General features: G+C 48.6%; 1 protein-coding gene across 3 annotated transcripts in view; it reads right to left on the bottom strand.

Moving 5' to 3' along the window:
- Positions 1-27,455, bottom strand: part of JADE2 (jade family PHD finger 2) — a 72,054-nt gene that overhangs the window by 13,632 nt on the left and 30,967 nt on the right. For all 3 annotated transcript variants that reach the window (XM_083871548.1, XM_083871547.1, XM_083871546.1), the window contains exons 5-9: positions 21,044-21,213; positions 11,216-11,427; positions 7,332-7,499; positions 6,711-6,827; positions 708-1,169 (exon numbers count right to left, since the gene is read on the bottom strand). In XM_083871548.1, coding sequence (XP_083727674.1) covers positions 708-1,169; positions 6,711-6,827; positions 7,332-7,499; positions 11,216-11,427; positions 21,044-21,213 — 1,129 coding nt within the window. The remainder of the gene's footprint in view (positions 1-707; positions 1,170-6,710; positions 6,828-7,331; positions 7,500-11,215; positions 11,428-21,043; positions 21,214-27,455) is intronic.

The raw sequence follows: 27,455 nt of genomic DNA, 5'->3' as shown, positions 1-27,455 counted from the left end.
GTGGCAGCCAGCCCAGCCCAGGGAGCTCTGTCACCACTTGGGCACTGCTGCTCCTCTAATGCTCCCTCTCTCACCCAAAAAGCTGCTTTGGAGGCTGCTGCTTCCTCTGCTGTGGTTGGAAGGATTCAAGGATGTGCTGCACCACTGGGAGCTGCAGGTGCCTGCATCCTTTGCCTGCAACCTCTAGCCTGGCTCTGCCTCCACCAGCAGCTCCCTGAGGAGCTGACCCACTTCTGGCTGCAGCAGGGCAGGGGATGCCCAGTCCCACTGGTCCTGCTCTCACTCTGCTTTTCACTCATCTTTGATGTTTAATGTAAGTAAATAATGATGTGCTCCCAAGCCTTGCTGCTGCAAAGCATCTGAGGGCAACACAGGATAATTTTGTGGTTTGAATCTATTTAGGTATAGTGGACATAAGCTGCAGCATCATCTGCCTCCCACCCACCCAGCCCTGCCAAGGCACCTCTCCCTGCAGACATTTGTTCTTTTGAACCCCCGGCTGGGACCAACACTAACTTATTCCATCAACGTCAGTGTTCTGGCAGTGATGATGTACACACACTGAGCACTGCTATGTTTCTGAATGAAGATGGAAGAACAAAACTGTCAGGGGAGTCAAACTGAGTCAGGGGGAACAGGGCTGTCTGTGGGTGCCAGCAGCCCTGCTGGAGCACATGGGTACACACTGAAGGAGAAGCTGTACTCACCCTCTCCAGGTCTTGCCTGAGGTGCATGAAGAGCTTTAAGCGTCGGTAGAGAACATCCTGCTCTTGCTGAGCCAAGTTGTCCACCTCATCCGTTTTTGGTGTCAGCAGCGGCTTGTTGGAGTTTGCTTTCCTCTTCAGCTTCCAGTACTGGTAGACAAAATCCACCAGTGATTCACTTAAGTCAAGGTTCTCTGCCACCTCTGAAGGCTTCACGAGCTCATAGAAGTCCTCCTCCAGCTGCTGGAGCTTCTGCTTCCGCAGCGTGACCTTCTCCAAGTCCAGCTGGGCTTGGTCAGGCTCTGTCCGTGACTCCTCGGGCAGTTTGGTGGCCCCAGTGCTGTGCTCGAGGCAGAAGGACTTGAACTTCACCTCATCATTGTCTGCAAGGATCGTCCTCATGTCCAGGTTGTGGTCGAAGGCGCAGGTGACGTGGAATGCGGTGACACAGGCAGGCATGGAGCACTGCGGGAGAAGGACAGGGCTCAGGGCCAGGCACATGGCTGAGGGGACACTCACCAACACAACAGGCAGCAAGGGCATGCCACAAACCCAGGGACACCATCAGGGTGACACCTGCCACAAAGTGATGGATGCTCGACAGCAGGAACTGCTGATGGAGGAACACCTGTATTGCCCCAGTTGCAGAGACCCAAGGGCCCAACACCACAAACACAAGCAGAAGAACCCCAGGGTTCAAGAGGTGGCATTTTCCCACCTGACCTTCTTTAACTCACCTCTGTAACAGGCCCTGCTCATCTCTCACCTACCATAACCAGAAGCTTCCAATGGTTCTTCCAACAAGACATGTCAAAAGCCAAAGAACAGCACAGGCCAATGGGATGCTCCAAGACTGTCAGTGGATTTCTCCTGATGGAGAAATGCTCACCTGTATTTCACCCTCAAGCTACTCAAGCTGTTACCACATCTAAAGCAAATATACCATGTTTACTGGAAGCATACAGAACATGGCAAGGTTTAGAAGTGAACATAGGATCAAGGGAGCAGCCAATGCTCCTAAATGCCTTCCTCCTCGGGAAGTTACACAGCCTCTAACTTGCTCCATTCAAAAACAAAAGAAAAATGTAATTGGAGCAACACATCACAAAATTAATGCTTTAGGACTTGTACAGTGGATACAATGTTGTCAAACTTGCATCAGATCAATTTTTTTAATGATTTTCCCAACTTACCTCAGGCTTAAATTACTCTGGATCCCACAGGCAACAAATCTCTGCCTGGTGTCCCATGGAGGAACTCCCACCAGCCAGTGCTGTGCCTGTGTCCATGTCAGCACCTTCTCCCCCTCTACTCATTAACTGTTTTTAATGGCTCAGACTGTCAGGTAATTATTTCAACCATAACCCATAAGAAATCAGTCTACTCCAGCTGCTAATGACCAGTTAAACTGCAATAATGAGACATTTTAAGTGGGCTATTACTGTAGGCACTACTTTGGCGTTAATAGAAGAATTGTTCTTGTGGGGGATGAAGATGCACTTGTGGCCTGAAGGACCAGGTGGAGCCGTGTGAAATTTCTTGAATGTTGATGGCAATACCATTTAGTTTTACTGGGGCTCTGCTGCACTTTAATTCTCAAAAAGAAAAATATATTCTGGTAGTAGTTGAGGAACAGAAGTTACAGCTTTTTATCACCATCCCATCCATCAGCCCTGAATCCTGCTCAGGCACCTGGGGGCAAACTTTGGACATTGCTGCTTTTAGCTATTTTCCTTTGACTTTTTTAACTAGTCTGCTGGTGCTTAAGAAGCTGCCAGGACCAAGAAAAGCACAGAGAAGCACTGTCCAAATCCTTCACTTGCAGAGCTCTCCAGGCCCTGCTCCAAAGTCTCAGAGAGCAGTGGAAAGACCTGGATGCAGCTCTGGCTGTACCATTATGGCTCTGGGCAGCAATGCTGGGCACTAACTCCCACAGGCACCACAACCAAGCAGATTATGAACTCCGACACCATGTTCATCCTGTTTAAAAATGGCCATTTGGTCCTAATTTCAGTCTAAAATTGTTCATGAAAATATCTGCTAATTTGCAAAACTCAACCCCTCCTGCTCTGCTGCTGGCACTCGCTTGGAGCCTGGCACTGTGAGGGACCCACTGATGCTCCCTGTGCCAGTCCAGGGCACTCACCACTGCAGTGGGCAGAGGGTGCTTGCCCTGCCACCCTGGCCATCCCCTGGGACAAGCCCTGTCACAGCCACACAGGCAGCTGAAGCACCAGCTCTGTTCTCAAGTATTTATTTTTGGCAATGAAGGAGGGACAGAGGGAGCCCAGCCTGACTTGCAGCTTCCAGATTTACTCAGGGCAGTCAGTATATCACACGCTGGCTTTTAAAGCACAGACAGTGCTGTCCCTTCCCTTCTGTTTCTGCCATCAGTGCTAAAAACAGCACTAACAACACGCCCATGTCTTCTGCCAGGACAGTGTCTTGCTAACAGGAATGACCACCACTCCACCTTAGGAATAAAGCAAATCCAGTGACACTCATCCTGGATCTCTCCACTCCCAACAGATGGCAAGCAGCACTTGTCAGAAGCTGTGCCCAAAATGCAAACAGAAAATAATTAGGCAGCTCAGCTGACAGGGCGACAAAGAAAGATACCTGGTCGGCCACAGCCACTGAGGGACCCTGGATAAACCAACGATAAAAACATATTGATCCATCCCAGAATGGCACTGGAATGAAGCCACTTGTGGCAGGAGGGAGGGATCTGCCACACAGAATAAACCAGGCTCAAAAGACTGGAGCAATTCCTGCTTCATTATCGATTGTGCTTCATTATCTTACAGCACCTTTCATTCAAGGATTTCAGCATGCTTTGCTTATCCAGGCAAATCCATTCCCAAACAACTTTCTGCGAGAGAGTGTAAAAAACTGCCCCAGAGATTTCACGTGGGCTCTTAATTAGTCCTAAAATCATTCTTACTGGGAAGAAACAGAGAGATGATTTTAGTTGCCAAGGACATTCAAACAGAAGTTTAGCAGCTTGCAGAGGTGCTCTGCTGCAGTTTGGGGCTGAGGGGAAGGAAGCGGCTCCTCCAACAGACCTGCGAGGGGAGCTCAGGAAGGAAAAATTAATTACCGGTGCTGAACACTGGCCAAGCCATCAGACACAACACTTCTGCATCCTTAAAAACTACCATGTGATTTCTCATGACCACAGATGGTCTGGAGCCTGGTAGAGCTTCTCAGCTGAAAAAGGCAATTTCAGCCTCACAGACTCCTCGGAGGATGTGGGGCAGACAGTGGATGGCACTGGGGCAGCATGGGCAACACACTCTGCTCTTATCCCTGATGCCACCCTCTGCCTTTTCAGGACTACAGGCAGAAGACAGCTTTGGGAACCACCAGTTAGCCCAGTGGATGGGGACCAGTGGCACTGCTTGCTTAATTGGAGTGGGTGGCAGTGGGCAGAGAAGTGATGATGAGTGGGGGAGTGATGGAGGACATTTCCAAGGGCTTTTTCTCCAAAAAGTGACAACAAAAAGGAAGCTGGAAGACGACAGCAGAAGATTGTGCCCTTTGGAGAAGCCTGCCAGCAACTAGAGAGTCCTGGCATTCTGTGCTGCCTCACTGAGCTCTTCCAGTCACTCTGACAAGCACGGAGGAGGGAGCAGAGTCCCAAAAAAGCATGGTCAGGACTCAGGCTGCACCAGAGCCTGGCTCCTGGCACTCTCTTTTCCATCTCAGAAATGCAAACAAGAAAATTCCTCCTGCATTCTGAGCTCTCTGGCATCTCCTGATGTCTGACTACAAGAACCACCATGAAGTAATGACTTCCCCTTCACAGGAGTCAGGCAAAGGGTGTCTAAAGGGTGTCTCCAGAGCTGCATCCCTGCACAGCAACCAGTAGTTTAGGCTCTGTTACACCTGGCTCACAGCTCTGGACCAGAAAGGGGTTGAGTTATGTGCAGCAGCAAGGGCAAAGGCATGGACAGCAGTGGGGAGCCCTTCCTCGGGCTTCTCTGAATTTCTTTCCCTTTTGATGGTAAAATTTGCATGGGGAAAAACACCTCCACACACAGAGGTCCCTACAAAGACTTCTTGTGTTTGTCTCTGCAAATGTGGCTGAGGTGGGTGTTTTCTCAAGCTGCAGTGCTGCCTCTGACATGCCCTGCTAGGATGGCAGTCTTCTACTCCTCCAGCCTGCCCCCCAGATTTCCTTTATCATAAAACCCTCTTCGTCACTTGGAAAATCCCCTCCTGGAAGCAACTTCCTTCCTCCTGCAGACCTGCCCACCTGCAGCACCTGATTGCTGCTGCCAGGAGCAAACACCCAGTGCTTTTGCAGAAAACAACATCCTCCTTTCAGAGCTAGGTCACAAACCCAGAATTCTGACAAGGTTAGATCCCACCTGTATAAACAGGCACTAGCAAAGAATGCACTCCATAAAATACACTCCATAAAATATGCTCCACAAAATATGTTCCATAAACATAAGCTTTAGAAACAGAGCTCTGTAGCATGGATGAGCAGAGTGTATTTGTTTACCTATGGGTGTTAATTTACTCCATAAATCCTTAAATAAAGGCACTGCTGCTTTTTTTCCACTTCTCCCCCTTTTCCTTGAAGCAAAACCATCCCGCACACGGCAGGGTGGCCTCAGCAAATGTTCCAGTGGCAATCTCATGAAGCCTTATAAACCATGAGCTGCCAGCTCATGAGGCAGCAAGGCTCCTGTTCCATCTCAGGTCACCTTTAATGCAAATCCATTCAGTCCCCTGGATCTCACAGCTCCCATGTCATGATGGCACTAAGAGGATGAAGCCTGAGAGACACTGAATTCTTTTTGATGCTGCCAAGCCTGTTTGCTTCCTTCCCTGCCCCTCTGTTCTTTGAAAGCAGTTGCCATTCTGACACAGTATCTCCATCTGGCAGGGTGAATAAGCACCCAGAGCCATCAAAAAAATGAGTCAATGCGACAGATTTAAAGAAGTATTGTGAGATTTCATTTCAAACTATGGGGATTACTTTTAAATAGCTGCCTTTAAAGTATTAAACCCAAGACGACAGTATAAACACAGCAGAGCCTGCAGAGCTCTTATCCCTGCTGTCCTTGTGCCACCAGCCAGCAGCTCCTGGTCCACAGTCACTGCTGCAATCACTGACCTCCAGCATGCAGCTCCTGCTGAGGTACCAGAGCTGATCACTTGGGATCGGGACACATCCCTCAATTTCTCTTAGTTTTTCAAAGTGCAACAGCTATCCTCTAGGTGGGACCACCAGGACATCACACTGGCCAAGCAGGTGGAAGGGGAGGAAATCATGGGGTTCAGCAGGGCTTCCTAAATGCCCTCACACAGAGAGTGATGCATTTTGGATGGGAGCTTCTGCTCTGCTCCCCAAGAATAGAGGTCATGGCGTGGGAAGCTATCTCCCACTTTTGCAATAGAAAAGCCTGGAGAATCCTGCTCTCTATTTGAAAAGAGAATGTCTGTCTGTCCGGTTGTGGGGAGGGCAGGCAATCAGGTATCTGCAGTGGTTGGCTTAGGTCTGGGAAAACAGAAAATGTGGAAATGTAACACGCATTAATGTAATACACTTTATTTTCTGAGCCAGGAGGTCAGTGAGGACTATCCAACCCTGGTGCACCCTGATATCCCCACAACTGGAAGGCTAACTCCCAGAGGTTTGTGAAATTCTTGTGTTATGTACTTCATGAGCATCTCACTTTCCTGGCAGCCTCACAAAGCCCTTCTCCTGGAGTTTCTGATCTAAACCAAGGTCATGTGCAGTCCCAGTAATTAGTGTCACTACAGCAACTCCACTGTGTTATGCAAAGAACGTTAATCTAGATTTCTAGCACTCAGTGCATTAAATTATTGCAAACAACATCTGATGATGCCTGACAGGCTCTTGTCATTAGGTTTACTCAGAACAGAAATAAGCATCATTCAGGCCATGTCCTTGAGGATCTCAAGACTCTCCAGTGGCTAATACAGGTACAACCCCAGAGGTCTGAGTTTCTTCAGTGCCAAGTTACATACCTGAATGCATGTCCCAGTGCACTCCTTGCAGAGGCTGCAGGACAAAGCCCATCTGCTTGCTGGGATATGTGAGATCTTCGTAATGGGTTCCATTTTTTCAGGACATCCAATGCTAACCTGACCACAAGATAGAAGACAAGTTGTAAACATCAGCTACAGTCCTGAATCTCCTACAAGAGGGTGTCTGTGGCAGTCTGAATGAGGGATGGATTATACTTCTTATTCTTCAGGGTCAGTTGTAATTTGGAAAAAACCCAAACCCCCAAAACCAGAAACAAATCTGATGCAGAAGGAAAAATTTATGTTGGTTTTCTCCTTGCAATAATTCGTCACCTGAGGTGTATTTCAGATGGACATATGAAATTAGCTTCTCTGCTCAAAGTGATGCCCTCCACCTCTGTGGCCTTCCATCCCAGTTCTCTGCCCTCCCTTCACAGGGTGCCCCTTGGCTGGTAACTAAACACATGGTGTTATAACTGCCTGGCATTGTGCCTCTGGCACAGCTTGATGGGCCAAACTGCCTTTGTTACTTACACCATTAACAAACACCCTGGGCCAAGACCTAAAACCAGAACTGTGCCCACCCACGTGTCAGGAGGAGGAGGCTGGCAAACATCTTACTTCAGGTATCCATAAGGCACAGCTAACGTGGACCCATTTTGTCCCGCTGCGGGTGGGCTTCAGCGCTCCGCCCCTCTTGGGGCACAGCAGACACTTGGGCTGGACGCCGAGGGCGCAGGTCCTGCACAGCCAGCTCCCAATGGGCACCTTCAGGATGCCATAGCACGCCTGTGGGGACATGAGGGATGATTGTTAATCCAGCAGCCCAGGATGAACATCCTCCCAGACCTCTTCCAGCACTCCCACCTTTCTCACTGCCGCTCCATCCCAATAAACAGCAGAGTCAACGCAGCGCCAAACCACAGACAGGGAGCTGAAGCTCTCTCTTCCTTACCACCTTCCCTATTTTCACATGGATGCTCACAGCAGATCAGTGTGTCCTGGCTTTTCATTAAAAGCTAAGTATAAAAATGTGCTGCTCATCATGCCAAGCACCCAGCTGGCTCCAGGCTGGGGGTGGGCAGAGCCCCCACCACCAGCAGCTCTGCGGTGCAGACATCTGCCCGCTCATGTCCTGTTCCTGACCCATGATGACTAGGAAAAGTAACAAAATGCTGTGCAGAGAAATCTTCTGAGGTCAGTGAGGGCTGAAAAGCCACAAGCCCATGATTGAGAAAGTTGACCACACTGGTTACAGACCCAGCACAGACCAAAGGGGAAGCAAAAATAACTACGGAAGGGTAAAAAGGGGAAGCCAATAGTCATGAATGTAAATGAGATGGGAGGAACCAAAAAGGATAATAAATCTTAAGGATGACACATCTAAAGGGGGCACAGACAAGTCTCCAGCCAAGAGAGTGAGAACTGAAGGACTTGGGCTGCCCATGGAGCTCCCTGACCTGCTGTGGTAATGCAGGACACCCAGAAGCCAAAGCGTTTCATAAATATTTCTCTTCACTACTTGGGGAAGAGCCAAATGATAAGCCATATCACATAATGATGAATACTTTCTACTTTGACCATAATTTATGACTGCATTAAACAGCTACTACTAAAACTAGATAGTTTTGAACTGGCAGGTCCTGATAACTCACACCTAAAGGGTTTTCAGAGGGTAACACACTGCCTTGGGCACTAACACAGGGCTGTGTCCCTATTTAAAACAAGTGGATGTAATTCATTCTACATCAGGCTGCTCTGACATCCCTGCAGAAGACAGGCAGCCAGTGCTGACAAGGACCCCCAGCACTGGTGGCTGCAAATTGAGTTCAGGCATTCATCAGCTCCACTTCTTGAAGTTTAACCCCCCCAAAAAGAATAGCTTTTTCTCCTGCTGCTGCAGGTCATTGTCACTGCAAGTGACAGTGCTGTGGGTGGGGACAGGAACAGAGGGGGCACAAGATGTGTGAGCATGGCAGAAGTACATCATCAGTCTTTACTGGCCCAGAACAGACTACAGCATGACTTTAAGTTGCCCCAAATCACAAATTGACTCTGATAGTGGTTTCCAAGTGGAAAAAGCCACTTTGTGAACAGATTACTGGGATAACAAGGAATTAAGAGAGGAAATATTATTGCTGAGAGACTACACAGTTCAAAGAGACTTAACTGTGCGTTTCACAGTGCCTCCAAATCTGATAGATAAATCATTTCTGGAACACAGTTTTATAAAACATGAGATTTAGTACCAGTCAAGCATCAGCCTGATATGTACTAGCAGCAGAACGAACTGGCAGACTCATCTCAAAATCCAGGGGAAAGCAGGAATTATGACCAGGTGCTCATCTCTAGCAGACTCTTGCATCTTGGTTATTTATTTCTAGTGATTTTAGAGCAGCTGAAGGTGCAATTCTGCTCCTGAGAAACAAATACAGGGCTTCTGTCCCAGACAAGGAGCAGCTCTAGAAACAAGGTGCATTATCTGCCAAACACACTCTTCCAAGTCCAGCACCAGGCAGAAGGTGCTCCAAAAACATGAAGCCAGAGGAATGCTGAATAGCAGCAGCACTGCTATTTTTATTGCTGCATCTATCTGGGGTGCAACATCACTGAGAACGAGATGCCAAAAAAGTGGGGAGAATGCCAAGCCATAGCCAAGCTTGGTGTGGTCCATGGAACAGAGCTCAGCCATGTGCCCACACCAGGGAAAGGGAATTCAGTGATGACAGCCCATGACATGGTGGCTGGAAACTGAAGGTGGATCATTCCCATGCTCAACACAGGTGTGATGTTGTCACTGTGAGAGCAATGAACTGTGATTTAGCAGCAGGGGACACGGTTCCACCTCACTGACAATTTTAAAAGGACAACTGCATGTGCTTTCTAAAAGCTTCACTTCATAGGAATTAATTAATAGCAAGCCTCATGGCTCATGTTATGAAGTGAGTACAATGGTATCACCTGGCACCACAACCCACCAATGTGTGTCTTAAGCCTCTTCCTATTGGGATGCAGGAGGACAAGGCATGGCTCTGGTGCAGCCCACGGCACCAGCACCCACATGCCCGCAGGAAAGCATCATTCCCAGCAGCTTTTGTGGATGCTGGCAGGATGTAGTGCTGGCAAAGGCATGGTGCAGGTTAGATAACCATGTAACACCCTGAACTGTGCCTCTGGACTTCGTGGCTTAGGGTGTAAATCGGGGCAGAGATTAAATCACAGGCAGCTTAAGGGCTGGCATAGGGCTTAGGGCTGGACTTTGCTCCCTGAAAACAACTGAAAATCACTATTTTCTTTCAACATCCTTGAAATGCAGGCTGTTGTGTTCCCTCCTGCAGCACTGGGGCTGGGCTGCTGTTTAAAGTGGAGCCCATGGTGCCATGGCTCCCCCTGAGTCCCTGCTACGGCTCATGCCAGCTCACAGCCTGACACTGCCACTTGGGCTTGTTAAAAAAGAAACCAAGAAAAAAAAAAAAACCCAAACCCAATCCTGAATCATTTTGGTATTTTGTGGAATCTGATTCACTGATGGAAACCATTCAAAACACCCACCTCTTGCAACTATAGATATCTTCAGTGCTCTCCCACCTCCAGGAAGCACTGATGGAAAAGCTGCCCAAAAGATGAGCAAATGGCTCTCTTTAGAAATAAAAAAAACCCCAGAACTGTTCACACAGAGGGTGAAGCCCAGGTGCTGCTGCTGCCATCCCACCCCACACAGTGCTTCCCCTTGAAGCACAACCAGTAAAACCTCCCTGCGTCCACAAGGGACCCAGGAGACCCTCACGTGGCTGCCTTCCCCTTGTCAAGGTTTCCCCAAAAGCAGGAGGCCTACAGACTCCCCCCAGCAAGAGCTTGAAGCATTTGCATTCAATTCTAAAAATAAAATTATTTTCCTCCAGGCAGCAAAACAAAATGAAATCCCACGCTCACACAGTGGGGAAGCTGGGACAGAAACCCTGTGATGTGAGACTGCACTGGTGGAGCTGGAAGGTCCAATCACTCCCTAGATAAAGCAGAGAAGGAAGAGCAACCTGGGGGGGGGTCTGTGCAAGCCCACCCCTCTGGTGAGCACAGGACTGCAGACCCACATCCCACCCAGCCACCAGCCAAGCCTTGCACACAGTGCTGGTCATCTGAGGGTGCTAAAGGTCCCAATGGGGTGCAATAAATGGGTAAGGAAGAATAAGCATATTAAAGGACAAGGAGTCATAAAATAAAATATCACAGAGACCAGAGAATAAGGAGGAAGGGGCACTTCAACCTCTGGTTGTATGTTTCTGTGGGCACTAATAAATGGCTGGGGGCAAGAAATTGAGAAAACCAAGTTTTCTGCCTGCCAGCTATCAAAGACCCCTCTACTACCCCCACTCCCCTGGAGCTGCACTTGGGATCCAGGAGGAAAGCTCAACAGGAGTCTACAGCAGCCATGGGGAAGGGATTCATGGGCATGGGAGGAGAAGGAGGGTACCAGAGTGTGATGAGCACTGCCCTGAGCTGCTCACCTGGTGCACGCAGACATTGCACTTGTCACAGAACACCATCTCGTTGCCGTCCTCCCCCTCGGGTGAGCGGCACACGTCGCACACCACGTCCTCATCGTACTCGATGCCCAGCCCCTCCTCGGTCTCGATGGCGATGTTCATGTTCTCGTAGCACATGGTCTCCAGCTCCTCCAGCACTCGCTCCAGGGTGATCTCGTCCAGCTCGGGCTTTTCTGCAAGGCAGAGGGCAGAGCATGAAGGCAAAGCCACTGAGGCAGCTCTGGCATGGGCACATACCCAGTCTTGGGAGAGCCTTGTGCTGGGGGCTGAGCATTTCAAGAGCAAACCCACAGCGACGGTAAAAGCGGCAACTCAGAGAATGGCTGCTCCTAACTGGGGATGCAGTTTGTATTTCATAGACAGTAACAAAATATTGCTGCTGGCTGAGAGGAAGGAAACCCATTCAGCTGAAGGAATGCGGATAATTGGGGCTGACAGTTTAAATGTTCAAGGAGACAAGTCTTGCAAAGATGCTTTCTGCAGCGAGGGCTCAGACAAGCTTTGGCAACACAAAGTCAGTGCTTTAACTGTTAAGACTGAAAACTGACCATTTTAAGGTCAATTAAACGGAAATGTAAAACTGAAGCCAAAGGCAGAAACTGAGGATAAATTTGGGGGGTTTTTTTGTGTTTGGGTTTAGTGAAATCAGGAGGTCAGACCCAGGTGGGTCTTTTATTCCCCCCCCCACAAGGATCTTTAATGGAGAGAGGTGGCAGAGATGCTTTACCACAGCTTCCTCCACAGATACCAGGAATACAAGGTCAATAACCAGGAGAGGTTTTTTAGAGCAGCAACCTCTAGGAGTGGGATACCCAGATGCCTTTAGATGGGGCATGCTGCTGCCAGGAGTTCAGCAGCCCCAAAATGGTATCACACTGAGGGCTGGTCCCAGAAGTGCTGCCTCCCACCTGTGCACAAGGATCCTGGTGCCACAAGTGCAACATTAGGTCACTCCAGGCAAGGAAAAAAATCTGTCAGGAGTAGGAGTGAGGTTCTCTGTGAAGGGTTAGAGGCAGAGTTAAGCCTCCATCACATCCTGTCTCCCAGTGAGCACTATGTCATCAGAGGAGAAGACACAGGGACAACAGAAGTATCAGCAGGATGCAATATGAAACAGCTAGACTTTGTAGTTCATTAGTGTGAAATATCCGCAACTGGCCAGACAGTGGAAGAGTGTGACCCAAACTGCTGTCCACCCTTCTTGATGCAAAGCAATGGAAAAAAAAATTACCTCATTTATGAGCAGAGACAGAGGAAAAAGGCTTGAGCAAGAACCCATAAGGAGCAGTTACTAACTAAATACTAGTGAAAAATTTGGTATCATGGTCATGTCTCAAGCCACAGTGTGATACCCCTGTTCTGGGCTGAACTCTGGGCTGTTCTAAAGTCCCCAGGGATGGGGTTGCGGGGGTCCCAGCACCTCTGGCTGGATGGGGCTGGCAGAGGCTTCATCTTTCCCCCCACAGCCACTGATCAACTGAAAAAACTCTGTCAAAGGGGAAAGTATCACGTAGGCAAGCTCGGCAAGCAAACACACCATTGTCTGCCTTTTTAAGCTCTTCCCCAAAGTTTCACTGGCACGGTTTCCCTTGGCTTGACAAGTCTCTGCAAACATCCAGACTGGCATTTTACACGTCTATGTTGAGTCTCAGATACCATCTAAGACAGACAACACTGTTCCCTATCACAGCCCTTTCAAGAGCTTGGGCTGCTGTGCTGCAACACGCCAGGGAACCTGCTGATACCTGTTTGATTCCGGAGCAGCCCCGGCGATGGATCTCAGCCCCAGGCTGGCACAGGCTGCCTGGGGCCCCTGGAGCACAGCAATGTGAAGCATCCTGCACTAGCACAGTGAGTTCTGAGCACCAGGGCTGGGATGGAGCCACCATCTTGCTCTTGGCATAGTTCCGGTAGGATGTCATGGAATTACGGAATGGTTTGGGTTGGAAGAGACCTTAAAGATCTTCTTGTTTCAATGCCCCTCCGTGGGCAGGGACAATTTCCACTAGATCAGGTTGCTCCAAGCCCTGTCCAAGTATTCCCTTGAACACTTCCAGGGATGGAGCAGCCACAGCTTCTCTGGGTAACCTGTGTCAGGGCCTCCCTACCCTCACAGGGAAAAAAATTCTTCCCAATGTTTTATCTAAAGTGATCCTCTTTAAACTCAAAGCCATTCCCCCATGTCCCATCATTGCCTGCATGTTACAGAGAAAGTCAGAGCATTATTTTTGCCTTAAGAGAATCCCTTTACAAACACACCACCCAAGGTGCACTTGCTCAACATGAATTTATGTGAGTATTAAACCAGTCTAGCAAGAATATCCTCCTCCTGGTCAGGCTTTCAACTCCCTATCTGTAACTATGAGCCTGAACACTGAAGTGCCAGTCTGGAATTGCTCCATTCCTCCCAACATTTCAGGCTCTGCTCTTCTGGAAAGCAAAATGGTCATTGAGGTGTTTCCAGTGCTTTTCCCAACAGACTTTCCAGAGCTGCCCTGTGCTCATGGGAGAGGGCAGGCAGAGAGCTGGCAGTTGCAGACAACATGAGGAAGGAAAAGGAGGGGGTTTTCCACAGGAATCATGATTCTGACCTTGCCCAGGGTCAGGATCATGCTAGCATTACCACTGTTCCACTCCACCTCAACTGGAAAGAACCAGCACCCATCCCACCTCCTGAATTTTCCACCATCACCTGCTTAACCCCGTGAGGAAAGTTCACACTGATCCCAGAACTCCTGCGCCAGAGGAAGGGCAGAGCCAGCAGGAGAGCAGCCTGGGGGGTTCCCTCATCAGCCTGTGCAGCTGCTCCAGCAGTGCAGGGGGAGTATGGATCCGTGCCTCCCACACACAGGCACTCTCACACTCCATTGAGGTGTAATTACATTAGGGATGCGTTTGCCAAGCGTCATCCCGAATACCTCGGAGCTTATTGAATTGACAATTGCACTTGATGGGGATGAAGCGATTAATCGTTTATGAAGCACTAAACAATGGGGCCTGGGGGTGAAGTGCTTTTTCCATTTGTGCTCCATTTATCTCCTTCTGTATCACATGAAGTTTGTGCTACTGAACTCCATTCATAAAATCGTCATCTTTTTTGGCTGCAAAAACTCTCTCTTTATTGATCATGGCCAGCTAAACAGCAAAAAAAAAGTTCTCCACCAAAACACTCCTCTATATGTGCACAAGTGACACTATTATTGTCCCCAGAGAAGGAAAGTAAAGACACAGATAACTGATCTTGGCCACAATGACCAAATCCAGTGATGTCCACAACTGGGACCATCAGCTGGACAGCAGACTCTACCTGCTGACCTGGTTAAGGTGTGCCAAGGTCTTAGGCAAGAAAACAAAGCTTTTCTCCACAGAGAACAGCAGTGATAGCCATAAACTTCTTCAAGGTTTCTGTCTGGAGGGACACTGGCAGAGGTGAGGCTTCAATCCCATGCCAATATAATCCCAAGGTATTTGGAGCCACGTTAAAAACACCAACAGAGGAGGAATACATCCCATCACCCCTTCCAGGAGGCCACCCACACCCTTTCCCCATTAACTGAGTACATTAATGATGAAGGGTTTTGATGTGGCCACCCAGCCTCCCTGCAACACCTTGGTATTGCCCCACAGTGGGAAGGGCTGTAATCCAGGGAATGCTCCCTCCCACAGTACCTCAGATGAGAAAAACTGTCCCCTCTTTGCACAGGGCAGGATGCTGCAGGGTAGCACCTTCCCAGCTAAAGGAAGCACCAGAAAATGGGACTTGCTTCAGAAACGGAGAAGAGGTGACAGATGATGATGCACTACAAGTGGTCTCCAGATCTGATTCATGAAAAGAAAACATGAAGGAACTTTGCTCCAAGCAAAAAAGTCTTCCCTGTGTGTCTACATCAGGGTCTGCCGTGATCCCTGCAGCTCCACAGCCACCCAGCATCCCCATCATCCCAGGGGGCTCCCAAGAGGTCCAGCCCAACCCCACACAACTCAGCCCTTACAACTGCCCATACAGCTCCTGAAACACAGAATTTTAACACTCTGCTATCCCAAAGGAACTGGGATTCCTGGGCTGGCACTGCAGCCACAGCACCATGCCTGGGAGAAGCACCAGGCACATTCCTTTACACAACGCCACCCTCCGTTATCATTGTTCCTGTAATATCTTAATTTATGTGGCATGAAGGAGCAATATTCTTCTGCTAAACAAATTCTCAGCTACTCCTTGTCGTAGTGTGAGCCAACTCACTGCGAGGGGAGGAAAAAAATAGCTGGAGAGCCACCTTTCACAAAATAAAGACCTATTTCTGACTGAACTGTGCTGCACTAATATCAATTTACTGAAACAATAAATCCTTTCCCCCTGTGGAGAACACCTGGAGATAGAAGCAGCTCATGAACAAACAGCTATCAGGACTGCAGGCTGTGCCATTTGCTGATTCGCAGACTACAAACCTGGGAGTCTACTTTTCAGGAAATATATATATATATAAAAACAAGCAAAATGACTGCTTTTAAAAATTACAATAAAAAAAGGGAAAGCAATTGTGAGATGATGTAGGCTTGTCTCTTGACTGTCTCTGAAAACCTGAGGTGAAAGTATGACAAGCCCCTGATGAGATGGGGTTTTCACACATGGTACAGGGACCACAGATTTCAGAGATCTCCTTCCAGCTCACTGGCCCTCCAGCTTGCCCTGGGCAAGCCACTTCGAACCTGCCTGCTTTGGGGACAGCAGCCACCCTGCCCTGGGCTGAGTGCCCCCCAGGCATCCTTCAGGGACATCAGGGGTGACAGCCAACCACCTGAACAACAACCACACCAGTCCACCTGGGACTCCCCCAGCCACCTCCAGCCCACCACCTGCAGACACACAGCCCTTGGAAGATGCAGCAATTGTACATTAATCTTTTATCAATGTTATTTATAAACAGACCCTGCACGTAAAGTGTGACCAACACACAAACAGTGAACTGAGCATCCACAGTGAAACCTCCAGACATTTTGTTACAAACACAGCCTGCTAATGCAGTTAAAAGATTTACAGGAACCAATTATCACCCTTTCTGCCACCCACCGACATCAATTATTGCTCAAATTTAAGATGATGACAAAATGTTTCAGAAGCCACTTTAGAAGCTGCTGCCTCTCTGCAGCGATGCTTGGCTCTGACAGGGCTGTCCTAGAGCACTCCTGATGAAAGCCTCCTCACCCCATCAGCAGCAGAGCTGGAGTATTGCTGGAAACTACTGCAATTACTGCCAGGAATTTATGGAAACAGCAAAACAAAGGCTTGATGTAAAAACTGATTGTGCTGAAAATGTGGAGGGGAAATGTCTTAAGAGTCTCCCGCTGATCTCCAACCCTGCTAATCTATACATTAATACATCACAGACAAACAATTAATACATTCATTTACATGTGGCATTGATTATCTGTATCTCTAAGAAGATAAATAAACTCAGCTCCAGAGGCTTGTGGTGTTTTACAGAGGGGAATGGCTTCAAACTGACAGGGGGCAGGGTGAGATTGGATATTAGGAAGGAATCCTTCCCTGTGAGGGTGCTGAGGCCCTGGCACAGGTTGCCCAGAGAAGCTGTGGCTGCCCCATCCCTGGGAGTGTTCAAGGCCAGGTTGGATGAGGCTTGGAGAAACCTGGGACAGTGGAAGTTGTCCCTGCCCATGGCAGGGGGCTTGGAATGGGATGAACTTAAAGGTCCCTTCCAAACCAAACCATTCTACAATTCCATCCTGGGGTGGTCCTGCACAGTGGGACACGGACACACATTGGTGGGCAACAGCTGCTTGCCAACAGGCTCTGCCTGGGGAGTGCCAACTTGCTGCCTCAGGGTGAAGAAGGGGCCCCCAGAATCCCAAAAGGATGGGAGCAGCCTCAGAGTGTGACACCCAGGACTGCCAGGGAGGGAAGCAGCCACTCTGTGAGGAGCAGGACTGACAGCAGCCCCTGCTCCACTGAGCACATCTTGCCCAGGGTCCTCCACTGACTGCAGCTTATTTCACATCTACTTGACCAATCTCACCTCTGCCGAGGGAAGTATCATCTCATTAGTACACAGACATATCTCAAGTATGCAGTGATGAATTCCCCCCGGAGCTTCAAAAGCAATCCATGTGACCTTTGCATGTTCCTGCCATAAAATACCAGGAACACCTCCAGCTCCCAAGATAGAAGCTGTGGTGGGCATATGTGAGCAGAATACACCATATGGATTAAGTCAAGGGAATACTTAGAAACTTCGACTCTGCCTTCAGCAAAATTGATTCCGACAACAATTTTAGCAATTTCTTGAGGATTTTCCGTGTGTTTATGAAGTGCCCATCACTGCAAAAGGATCTTTCAGCCTTGGTCTTTGAAGTCTCTCTAGCTCCACTCTTACAATAGCTTTGGATTTAGTGGAGATCACAAAATACAGCATAAAATGTTAATATAAAAATGAAGACTTATGGCATCGCTCCTGTCTAAAAGGACAGGCCTGTGCTGCCTGGGGTGGCATGGACATTAATCTGGCTCTGGGCTTCATTCAGTCTTCTTCAGATCCACTTTTTTTTACAATCTCATATTGCAGCAGCAACAAATAAAACACTTAGGCATGCCTAAATACTGACTTCATCCCCAGCACACAAAGGCTCTTTAAACAGCACATTTCCATCGAGTACAGCAGCAGCTACTGAGGCATCTTACTGGGGGGTTTAAAACTATTTAAAGCTGTTTTAAGTTTAAAACTTTTGCTTTTCATGTAAAACCTTTGCTTTCTGAGCAATTCCACTTAATTGGGAGAGGAGTCAGCAGGCAGAATGCAAAGAGCTGGAGCTATCTGGAGGTTTATCTGATCTTGGTGATAAAATTCCATCCCTGGGGTGACCTAAAAAGGACTGGAAAAGGCATGTGCTGTATGCTACATGGACCCACGAAAGGCTAGATGAGCTGGATGATCTCATAGGTGTTTTCCAGCTCTCCTCCCCGCACATCCTCAGGCACCAGTCAGAGATCAGAATCCTTCTTTGTCATTAAATATTTTGGGAATGACATACTGTGCCCCTGGACAGCCCAGTGACAACAGTTCAGCCAAACACCCATGAGGAATTTAAACTTCTGCCTACCTCCTAAATTAATGCTGGGAGATAACTCCCGACTCCTCTGAATGGGAGGAGAGGCTACTGCCATGTTAATGATCCTGGAGATTAGCAAAGCAGGTTTGGAAATCTCAGCGAGTCATTAACAGTGTCATTAATGTCAAGGGCTTCCGGGAGAAAACGCTATTTATGGACTGCCTTTGGACCAGCCCAGGCAGCAGCAATCCTCTGCCTCGGGTGGGGAAGGGCACCCAAACACACCCTGGCTTTTCCCACCTGGGAAGCAGAGGGAGCAAAGCCCCTGCTCTGGCCCAGCCTCGGAGCTGAGCAGCAACAGATTTGCTGCAACAAATCTAGCTTTCCTCTGTGAGCACCCAAACCCCATCACTTCCATGGGCAGGAAGATGCATCCCCTCAAAGAAGCCTGATGACCCCCAGCCTCCACAGCAGGCACAGCTGCCATGGGTGATGTGACCATGGTCCTGCAGCCAGGAGCACCAGCTCCCATCCTGCTTCCCACCTGCCAAACCCCCAGCTCCCCACAGCATCACGGATGGGGTATTAATCAAAGCCACATCTTTTCCTTTCCAAGTCACTGGAAAAAATGTACTAGACCTTGCACTGCTAGAGAAGTTGGGAGGACTTGGGGGAGGGGAAAAATACGAGAATCTGTTGGGCTGAAGCTGTATTGGTAGTGGATTTCACATGCCAAACATTGGTGTTCAAAGCTGCTCTCTCCCCAGCATATTTAAGGCTCAGCCTTAAATATGACAGTGCTCCCTCAGTGACAGGAGTGGGCTGGAGAAGCAGGTGATGGGCAGTGATGTTCTCTGCACTACCACTGCTGACATCACCTCAGTCCTTATCACCATCTAGAGCTGGTGATGGCAGGAAGGCTCAAGGGCTTCCTCAGTTTCTATGGTTTCATCCAGCTCAGCCCTGGACAAACACCTCCTAAGGACACTCCTTGGAAAAGGTGACTGGCTGATAAATGATGGGATGGAGGGAAAAAAACACAGCTTGCTCAGAATGGCCGAGGGTCAGCAGCAAAGCACTGCCTGTGTCCTGGCTTGGGGCTCTCTGGGATGCTGAGGTGCCAGCCCACCCACGGAGCAGGGGCATGGCTGGGATGAAGCCCAAGCTCCCCTCCTAAACTCAACTCACTCCCAAGGCAGAGCTGCTGGAGAAGCTGCCACTCTACTGCTGCAGCACTCGCGGGTTTGGCACATTCCAGCCCAAAGGTGACATGGGGACAGCCAGCAGCCAGCTCCCATCTAGCCTGGGGCAGGGACCTTCCAGTATCTCAACATTCCATCACAACAGGACCTCCGCATCTGGACACTGCATTTGAAACCTAATACTTTGAAGAAATAATAAAGCAAGGCAAATTTAATCCAACTGTGCTGGAAAAGCCAAATCCCTGCCCACCTCATTTCTAGAGACTTATGAAATACACACAAGGGGAAGTGGAAACAGAGACAACCCTTCTCTGGAGCCCAGAGACATCTCTAATGGCCATGCAGCTCTGGAGATGGCAAGGGAAATGTCGCAGGGGATGCAGTGAAGGCACAGTGAGGTCAGAATGATGCCCAGTGTGGTAAAGGGTAGTTTCTGGATGCAGCAACAGCAGCTGTGCAGGGTTAGGAAGGGTGGATCCCCTGCAAGGTACCTGAGCAGGACTGAGGCACTTGGCTTTATCCAGCAGCACCCTCTGCTCTGCCCAAGTACCTCACTGTAGCTGCCAATGCCTCAAAACCTGCATGTTCTAACGACAGAGCTGAGACTGCTAATGCAGGACCAGCTAATGAAGGCAAAACTGACTTGTGATTTCTCTGTGATGCTACAGGCTCCACAAGAGAGATTATGGGAAATCCAATATACAGGATACCTATACAAGATAATCAGACAAACTGGAAAGCAGCTTCTACAAGTTTCTCAAGGTCATGGTACCAAAATTTCATTGTAGATCATGAGTACACCAGAAGGACAGATCTTCCCTAACCAAGATCAGTCAATGTCATGGCCAACTTCTGAGCTCTCTTGTGCTCCATGCAAGCTCACTGAACTGCATCTTCTTGACCTGATCCTGACTCCTGCTGCAGCCCTCAACCAGCTGCCTGTGAGAGCCAGCACAACCCTCCTGCTCCACAGTGCCCTATCCCATCTGCTCAATCACCTCATAAAATCTCTTTCCCACTCTTGAAAGGCCTTTGCCACCAGGACTGACCCTTCATGTAGGCACGCTTGAGTCTTCACTGATCTCACAAGGTGAATGCTTTATTGAGGTCTTACTTTTACCTGCAGAGCAGCAGCCCACACCACAGCAACCCTTCCATAACAAGGACTGGAAAATCCCTCCACAGTCTGGCAGGACTACACACCCGTGGGTCTGTGCCAACAAATTTGCCCAGCAGACCATGCTAAGCACTAGTGCCAATGGTCAAATTCCAAGCTCAGGTACTTGCACTCGACCAAAATCCATTAAAGGATTTGAAGAATGTGCAGTGATATAACAGCAGTGATTGCAGGCAGTGTTTTGCTGTGGTATCTAGAGATGCCTGGAACAGGAAACAATCAGGACCAGTATTTCTGACATTTTTTTCTTCAAGGCCTTTAGTTCCATGTGCTTACTTTAAAAAGGCTGAATGCCCACTGTGGGACACTCAGGTCAGAAAGAAAAGAAAAAAACCCAGCAATACTCACCCATCTCCTTGAGCTCCATGTTAACAAGTTCCAACCAGCAAGCATCGAGCTCATCCAGGTCATAGCGGCTCATTCCTTGCAAGTAAGTCCTTGTGGCTTCTGAAATCTCAGAGCCAGGCAGGCTGCTCGGTGAAACCTGTGAAAGTGAGCTCTCCAGCTGAGGGATGATCCTGGAAGAAAAGAAAGGGAGGTTGAGAAAGGGCTACAACTCAGAAAAATATTCTGTTTCTTGCCATGGAGGGTGAGACCACACTGGGTACCCCACCCTGTGAAAGAAAGCAAAGCCACTGCACCTGAAGTCAGCCCGTGGGCCAGCAGGGACAGACAGCCCCAGCAGAGCAACTACAGCAAAACTGTTCCCATTCATCTACAGAAATTAACACTTTACATGAGAAAAATGATGTGCAATGGAGAGGATGATCCAAGTACTGACAGCAAGCCCCCCCAGCCATTAACTCCTCCATGAACACCTCCAGTGTGCTATACACTGCAGTGCCACATCCACACTGTGCTGGGCAGCACTTTGGCACACTTGGCAGTGGAGAACATCCCATAGTGGCCTGTGAGATTTGTTCTGAGTGCTCTCTAATCACAACCACAGGGATGGGGAGAGGAGCTGCCTTGTCTGTGCAAACTCCCTGCACAGAGAGCAACCAGGGCCTGGCTGTCAGCTCTTCTGCCTTTCCTTGGCAACTCTGCAGCAATATGCATGATACTTGCCATGCACATGTCAACAGTGTCATGCCTAATGACATGCAAGCAGAGGACAAGCTGGAAATGAGAAGCAGCCTGTGGTGTCAGCTGACAGATCCTGACAAAGCTGCAGTATTTGCACAGCTCACATTTCCTCCCCTGAAATCCACCTCCTGGCACAGATAACAAGCCAGAAAGATGCTGCAAAGAAACAGCAACCAAACATCAACTCACTGCAGCATGTCAGCCTCTTCCAAACAGCTTCTCCCCATGCAAAGCTGGAGGACCCAGCCCTGCTCTTGCACCAGTGCCAGCTGGTACAGCCACTGATCCCCGGAAGACTTTTATCTGCCTTCTGTCCTGCTATGTAAGCTAATGTCAGAGCACTGAGTGCCTCGTGCTCTGTGATGTGTCTGGGGCAAAGCCATGGTGTCCATCACATAACCAGATGAACTGTGGTACCAGATGCTCCAAGGTCTGTATGTGCCAAGGAGAGACACTTGAGCCCAGCTGTCCTTGGAAATGAGACCCCACCTGCCTTGCCCAAGGTCAGGAAGGAAACCTGTGGCAGGACAGGAAAATGAAGTTTCTACAGATCCAGCCATATAGTTTAATTGCTGTCCTCTGTGGTCACAAACACTGGAGGTACTTCCAGAGCCACCAGCAGGAGAAGCAACAATTTATAGCTCAGAGAGGGAAACATCAAGAAATGGGTTCTTATTATCTCATTTGCTTTACTTTCCCCACCAGTAAATTGAAAATAAAATGCGATCCAATATCCTGAGTACACCTCCAAATTTAAGTTCATGAACTAACAAGAGCCACATGGAAGGATAGCTCTCAGTCCCCATATTTTAAAACAATCTCACTGTAATCTAGGACAGGACTTGAGGACTCACTGATGTCTCTAATGCAGACAGCAATAATTAACACTAAAACCAGGCATGTTCCAGCCACATCTTCAGGATTGGCATCTAAGGAGCTCCCAAACCCCTAAAATCATAGAATCACAGAATAGATGGGTTTGCAGGGAACCTTAAAGATCATCCAATTCCAACCCTCCCTGCCATGGGCAGGAACAACTTTCACTATCCCAGGTTGCTCCAAGCCCCATCCAGCCTGGCCTTAGACACTTCCAGGGATGGAGCATTCAACAGCTTCTCTGGGCAACCTGTACCAGGGCCTCCCCACCCTCACAGGGAAGAATTCCCTCCTAATACCTAATCTAAATCTGCCCTCTGTCAGTTCAAAGCTATTGCCCCCTGTCTAGTCACTATATACCCATCTAAAAACTCCCCATCCAGCCTTTCTTTTAGCCCCTTTAGCCACTGGAAGATACTATTAACAAAACATAAAGCAGGAGCTGCTGGTGCAACGTGCATTGGTTCATGTCAGACTGAACCTCTCCTTCCCATGAGCCCAAGTCCAGGTCATTCCTGCACAGAAACAGAACCTTGGTGTGGGAGCAGCCAGGCTGGGCACAGCCTTGTTATGGGAGAAAAAAAACCAGTCCTCCACCTGCAGTGAACATTTCTGTTGGGAAGAGCTGCCTGAGCAGGCACGAGGTTGGGGCCACAAGCCTTCATTAAGTCGAGTTACACAAGCTGCTCACCCAACAGCCCCTGCAACAGGTGATGCTCCGGCACAGAGCCAGCCACGGATGCTTGGGATGGCAGGAGGAAAGAGCTGCTATTTTTACCCTGGCATAAAATTGCAAAGATTAATGCTCTGTGAACATATCAAAGGAGTATCCTGAAGAGGTCATTTCACTGTATTGACAGCCCTGAAATGCACTCGGTGTGATAAGGATGCTGACGTGACTGGAGCAATCTCTCCAGGTTATCTCACACAGTGCAGACCACACTGCCCACCAAGAGCAGTGTGTGGGACACAGCACCTGCCTGAGCCTGGGCATGTCTGCTCCCACCTGGGCACACAGCCTCCACCTCCTTTCTGCAGACACCTTATGGAGAAGTTTTGCTGAACCTGATGCTCAGAGACAGGAGACAAGTGACTCTTCCTTTGAAACATGCACCTGCTTCCCCAGCACTCCCAACTCCCCTCCCAAAACCTGGATGCATGCTTAGACTCTCAGGTCCTGCCTTTGCACAATCCCTGGAGATGCAGAGATCACAGGGAGCTCAGGGGCTCACTGATGGTAACAGCTCCACCAGCACTCCATGTCCAGCTTTTTCTGACACTGTAATTAAATGCAGTTTGCTTTGGTTTAATGGGAACTGCCACTTACAGAGTGACATTTTGCCTCTCACCACGTCACTGATGATGAAGATCAAGGTAATGAAGATACAGACATCTAACAAGCTCACCAGCACTCTGTTAAAAGGTTTGGAATGTGTCAATGAAGTGATGGCAGCTGCCTCTCCCCATCTGGGAACACAAGGATCAGGGAGGGATGATCAGGTGCTGCAGCACTCAGCAGCCACTCTCCTACAAGGAATAAGTATTAATATGAAAAGTATCTTCTTAAGAGGATCACTAAACTTTACTTTTGAAGTTTCCTCCCCACAACCACGTGCTGATCTGGCAGCATGGGCTGGGATCCCCTGGAGTTAATTTAGGCTTGGGGATGCTGGGACATGTTCGTGCCATTTTCTCACCATTTCAAGTATCAGCAAACAGAGAAGGTCAGAAATGAAGAAACTGAAATAGCTGGTAATTTTTTTTTTACACAGTGAGAAGCTTGTATAACCCTATGAAGGTTATACAAGCTTCTCACTGTATAAGAAATAAAAAATATACCTGCTGGAAGCCTGGTCCAGATTAACTCCCTGACTCATCTGCAGTACTCGGTTAAACACAAGGGGTTTATGGCTTGCAAACAATTCAGTAAACCCTAAGAGAGCCTGTGCCTGTTCCCATGAACATTCCTCCCACCCTGAGGGGAGCTGGAGGCTGCCAGATGCTGAGGCTCACATGGGGCATCCCAAGCCTCAGGAAAGCCCAAGAAGGATACAATGCTCAGAGGTGCACGGCCTCCCATTGATTCCTGGATTGGCTTTGCTGGATAAAATCACGTTCCTAAAAAGCAGCCCACTCCTTCCTGACACATGCTAACACACCTGCAAAGGGCTTCTTGGTGTTGAAATATAAAGATCAGTGACTGCAGTGACAGTGCCTTAGGCTAGGAGGGGCTTTGGAAGGAAGAGATCCTACAGTGTAAGACAAGAGAGCAATCCTTTTGGAAAGATCATGCCCTGCCTCACAGCAATACAGAAAACAGACCAAGCTGGGCATCCTTCTTCACCTCCAATAGCTTCAAGACACTGGAGCCCAAAAAACTGCAAGTTTTGTGCTGTCCAAACATTGCACCAGAGACACAGCAAGAAAAAGGAACAAAGCACAAAGGCTGCCCTCACCAGTGTCTATCCATCTCCTGCTGAGCTCCAAGAGCTGGGGATGTCATCAGGGCTCCCCTTTTGTGCAGGGACAAGCCTTAATCCATTGGGAAAACAATGTTTCCAAATAGCTGCTTGGTGGACAAAGAAGTACCCAGGCTGGGTGATGAGGAGTCTACACATGAGACACCAACCCACCCAAATTCCCTGCACCATCATGGCAAAGAACCACAGAAGCAAAGCCTCCACCAAGAGCCAGGCCATTCACAGAAGCTCCATCACACAGGAGGAGCATTTACTCTTTTATTTATCCAGGCAGCCAGAGACACAGCATTTTTAAAAAAATCCTGTATCAATCAAAGTCTCATGTAAACGAAGGGCTGAAAATTGGGATCAGCCTAAAAATCACAACAAACCTGAGGCCATTAGTTTGAAAATGGGTCTCAAGGGCACTTGAGGAAAAGGAGTATGTGGACCCCAACACTCTTGAGGATCACATCTATCCCTGGAGAAGATTACACAGTAATAAAATATACTCAGCAAATTCCCATGGTTAATCATCTCTGTAAACTGAATGCTTCACTTGGCTGAAAGGAGAAGGCTTTTTTTCTATATGCTCCCTTTTAATATATCAGATAGAAATAATTAATCCTGCATAGTGTTTCTCATCTAAAAATAATTAATTTTATTACAATGAAGGCTTTAGTCAGTCATCTTTTCTTTAACTCCATTCCAGTCTAAATTAGTCTTGTCCAATACCCATAAATAAGTCAGCTTAAGAAAGTCAGAGGAAAGACAGCTCTGCTAGCAACCTTCTGTGGATGCTGATACTGTTCCTACTGCCTGCCCTGCTCATGGGGGAATTCTCCTGTGGCACACAACAGCTTTAAAAGGGCAATTTAAAGGGATGATTTTCACTTTCTGTTTATTAAAATAGTATCCAGCAGGCCATTTGGACCAGATGCCCCATTTTCTTATCTACTTAAGCGAACAGATTTTATAGATACTATTGCTGCTCAACAGCAGAGCAGAATTTAAGAACTTAAGTTAGAAAAAGTGCCCAGGGGTATAAGGGTGAAGGATGGGGTTGGAGATAGTGGTGGATGGTCACAATCATGAGCCACAACCCACACACAAAGGTTTGTGACCCTCAGCATACCCACACCCAGATTTACTGACCATGTTACTCCTACTTCTTGCATTTTTATGGCCTCTAGTAAAGGCTATAAAACCATGAGCCAAAAATTATACTCCCAAAGCTGAGTTCAAGGATGAAAGGAACACCAAGAAGATAATATATGTTTAGGTTTTAAATTAACTGGCCTGATGTTCAGACCTGCATGCAAGCTGTCCTGACCAGCTGGATGAGCCTAAAAGCATCTTTAGGATCCAGGTCTTGTTGCCAACCTGTGCACTTCAGCCCTCCCCTCCTTGGCTGAAGATACTCCAGGTAAGATCCAGAGCAGATTGGTCACCAGCACAGAGAGTTCAGAGCCCTGTGGGCACCCTGCTGCCACCCTGGCATAAAGCACCTGACATCAGAGCTCCTGGACCCTGCAGGAGGGACCACGGGTACCCAGACTCTGTCAACACATCCTCCTGTGGATGGAGAACAGAGGGCTGGAGGCAGCTGGTCCCAGAGAGGGAGGAAAGAGGTGACACAGTGTATCTCAACAGGCCACTGTCACCAAACCATTTTATTTTCAAACAGACAAGAACCTGAGCAGAATAAGATGGCACCGCTGGGACCACTTTGTGCAGAAAATAAACAATTTGCAGTATTTCCTTACTGGCTCCTGGAGCCAAAACCCCCTCAAGATTTGGCAACAGCCTCTGAAAATCCATGAAAATTCATAATGCATACATCAACAGAGCAGCCATGGGAAGGGGAACCTGTGGGTCTGGGAAGGGGAACCTGTGATGGCTGATAACTTGGTCTGCCACCCAATTTGCACCATCTGTAAGCTGTTCTCATGGCAGGGGCTGTAACAAGCACATTCCTAGCAAAAAAGGTTGATGGAGGGAACTTAACATCAACCCTTCCCCTGTACATCTACATTTGAGCAAGCAGCTCAGTGCCACTGTGCAGTTTGTCCCCAGTGGGTAGCTGGGCTGGCACTGCCCTTTACTGTAACCTAAACCTTTCTTTAAATGCTTGTCCCAAAAACCTACACAGGCAGTTAGACACATAGTCCAGCCATGTAGCTCTAGTCAGCTTTGGCTGCTGTTCTGAGAGAAGAGAGTAGCTGAATTTGTCCCCAGGAGAATCCACCAAGCTGCAGCAACAGGAGCAGCTGTGCCCAAAACACACCCCCTGAATTGCACAGACATCGGCCGCCAGTGCTAAGCTCTGTGAAGGTCCC

Source organism: Zosterops lateralis (assembly GCF_965231275.1).
Source record: "Zosterops lateralis genome assembly, chromosome: 14".
Lineage (NCBI taxonomy): Eukaryota > Metazoa > Chordata > Aves > Passeriformes > Zosteropidae > Zosterops > Zosterops lateralis.
This window is presented reverse-complemented; position numbering and strand designations above follow the sequence as displayed.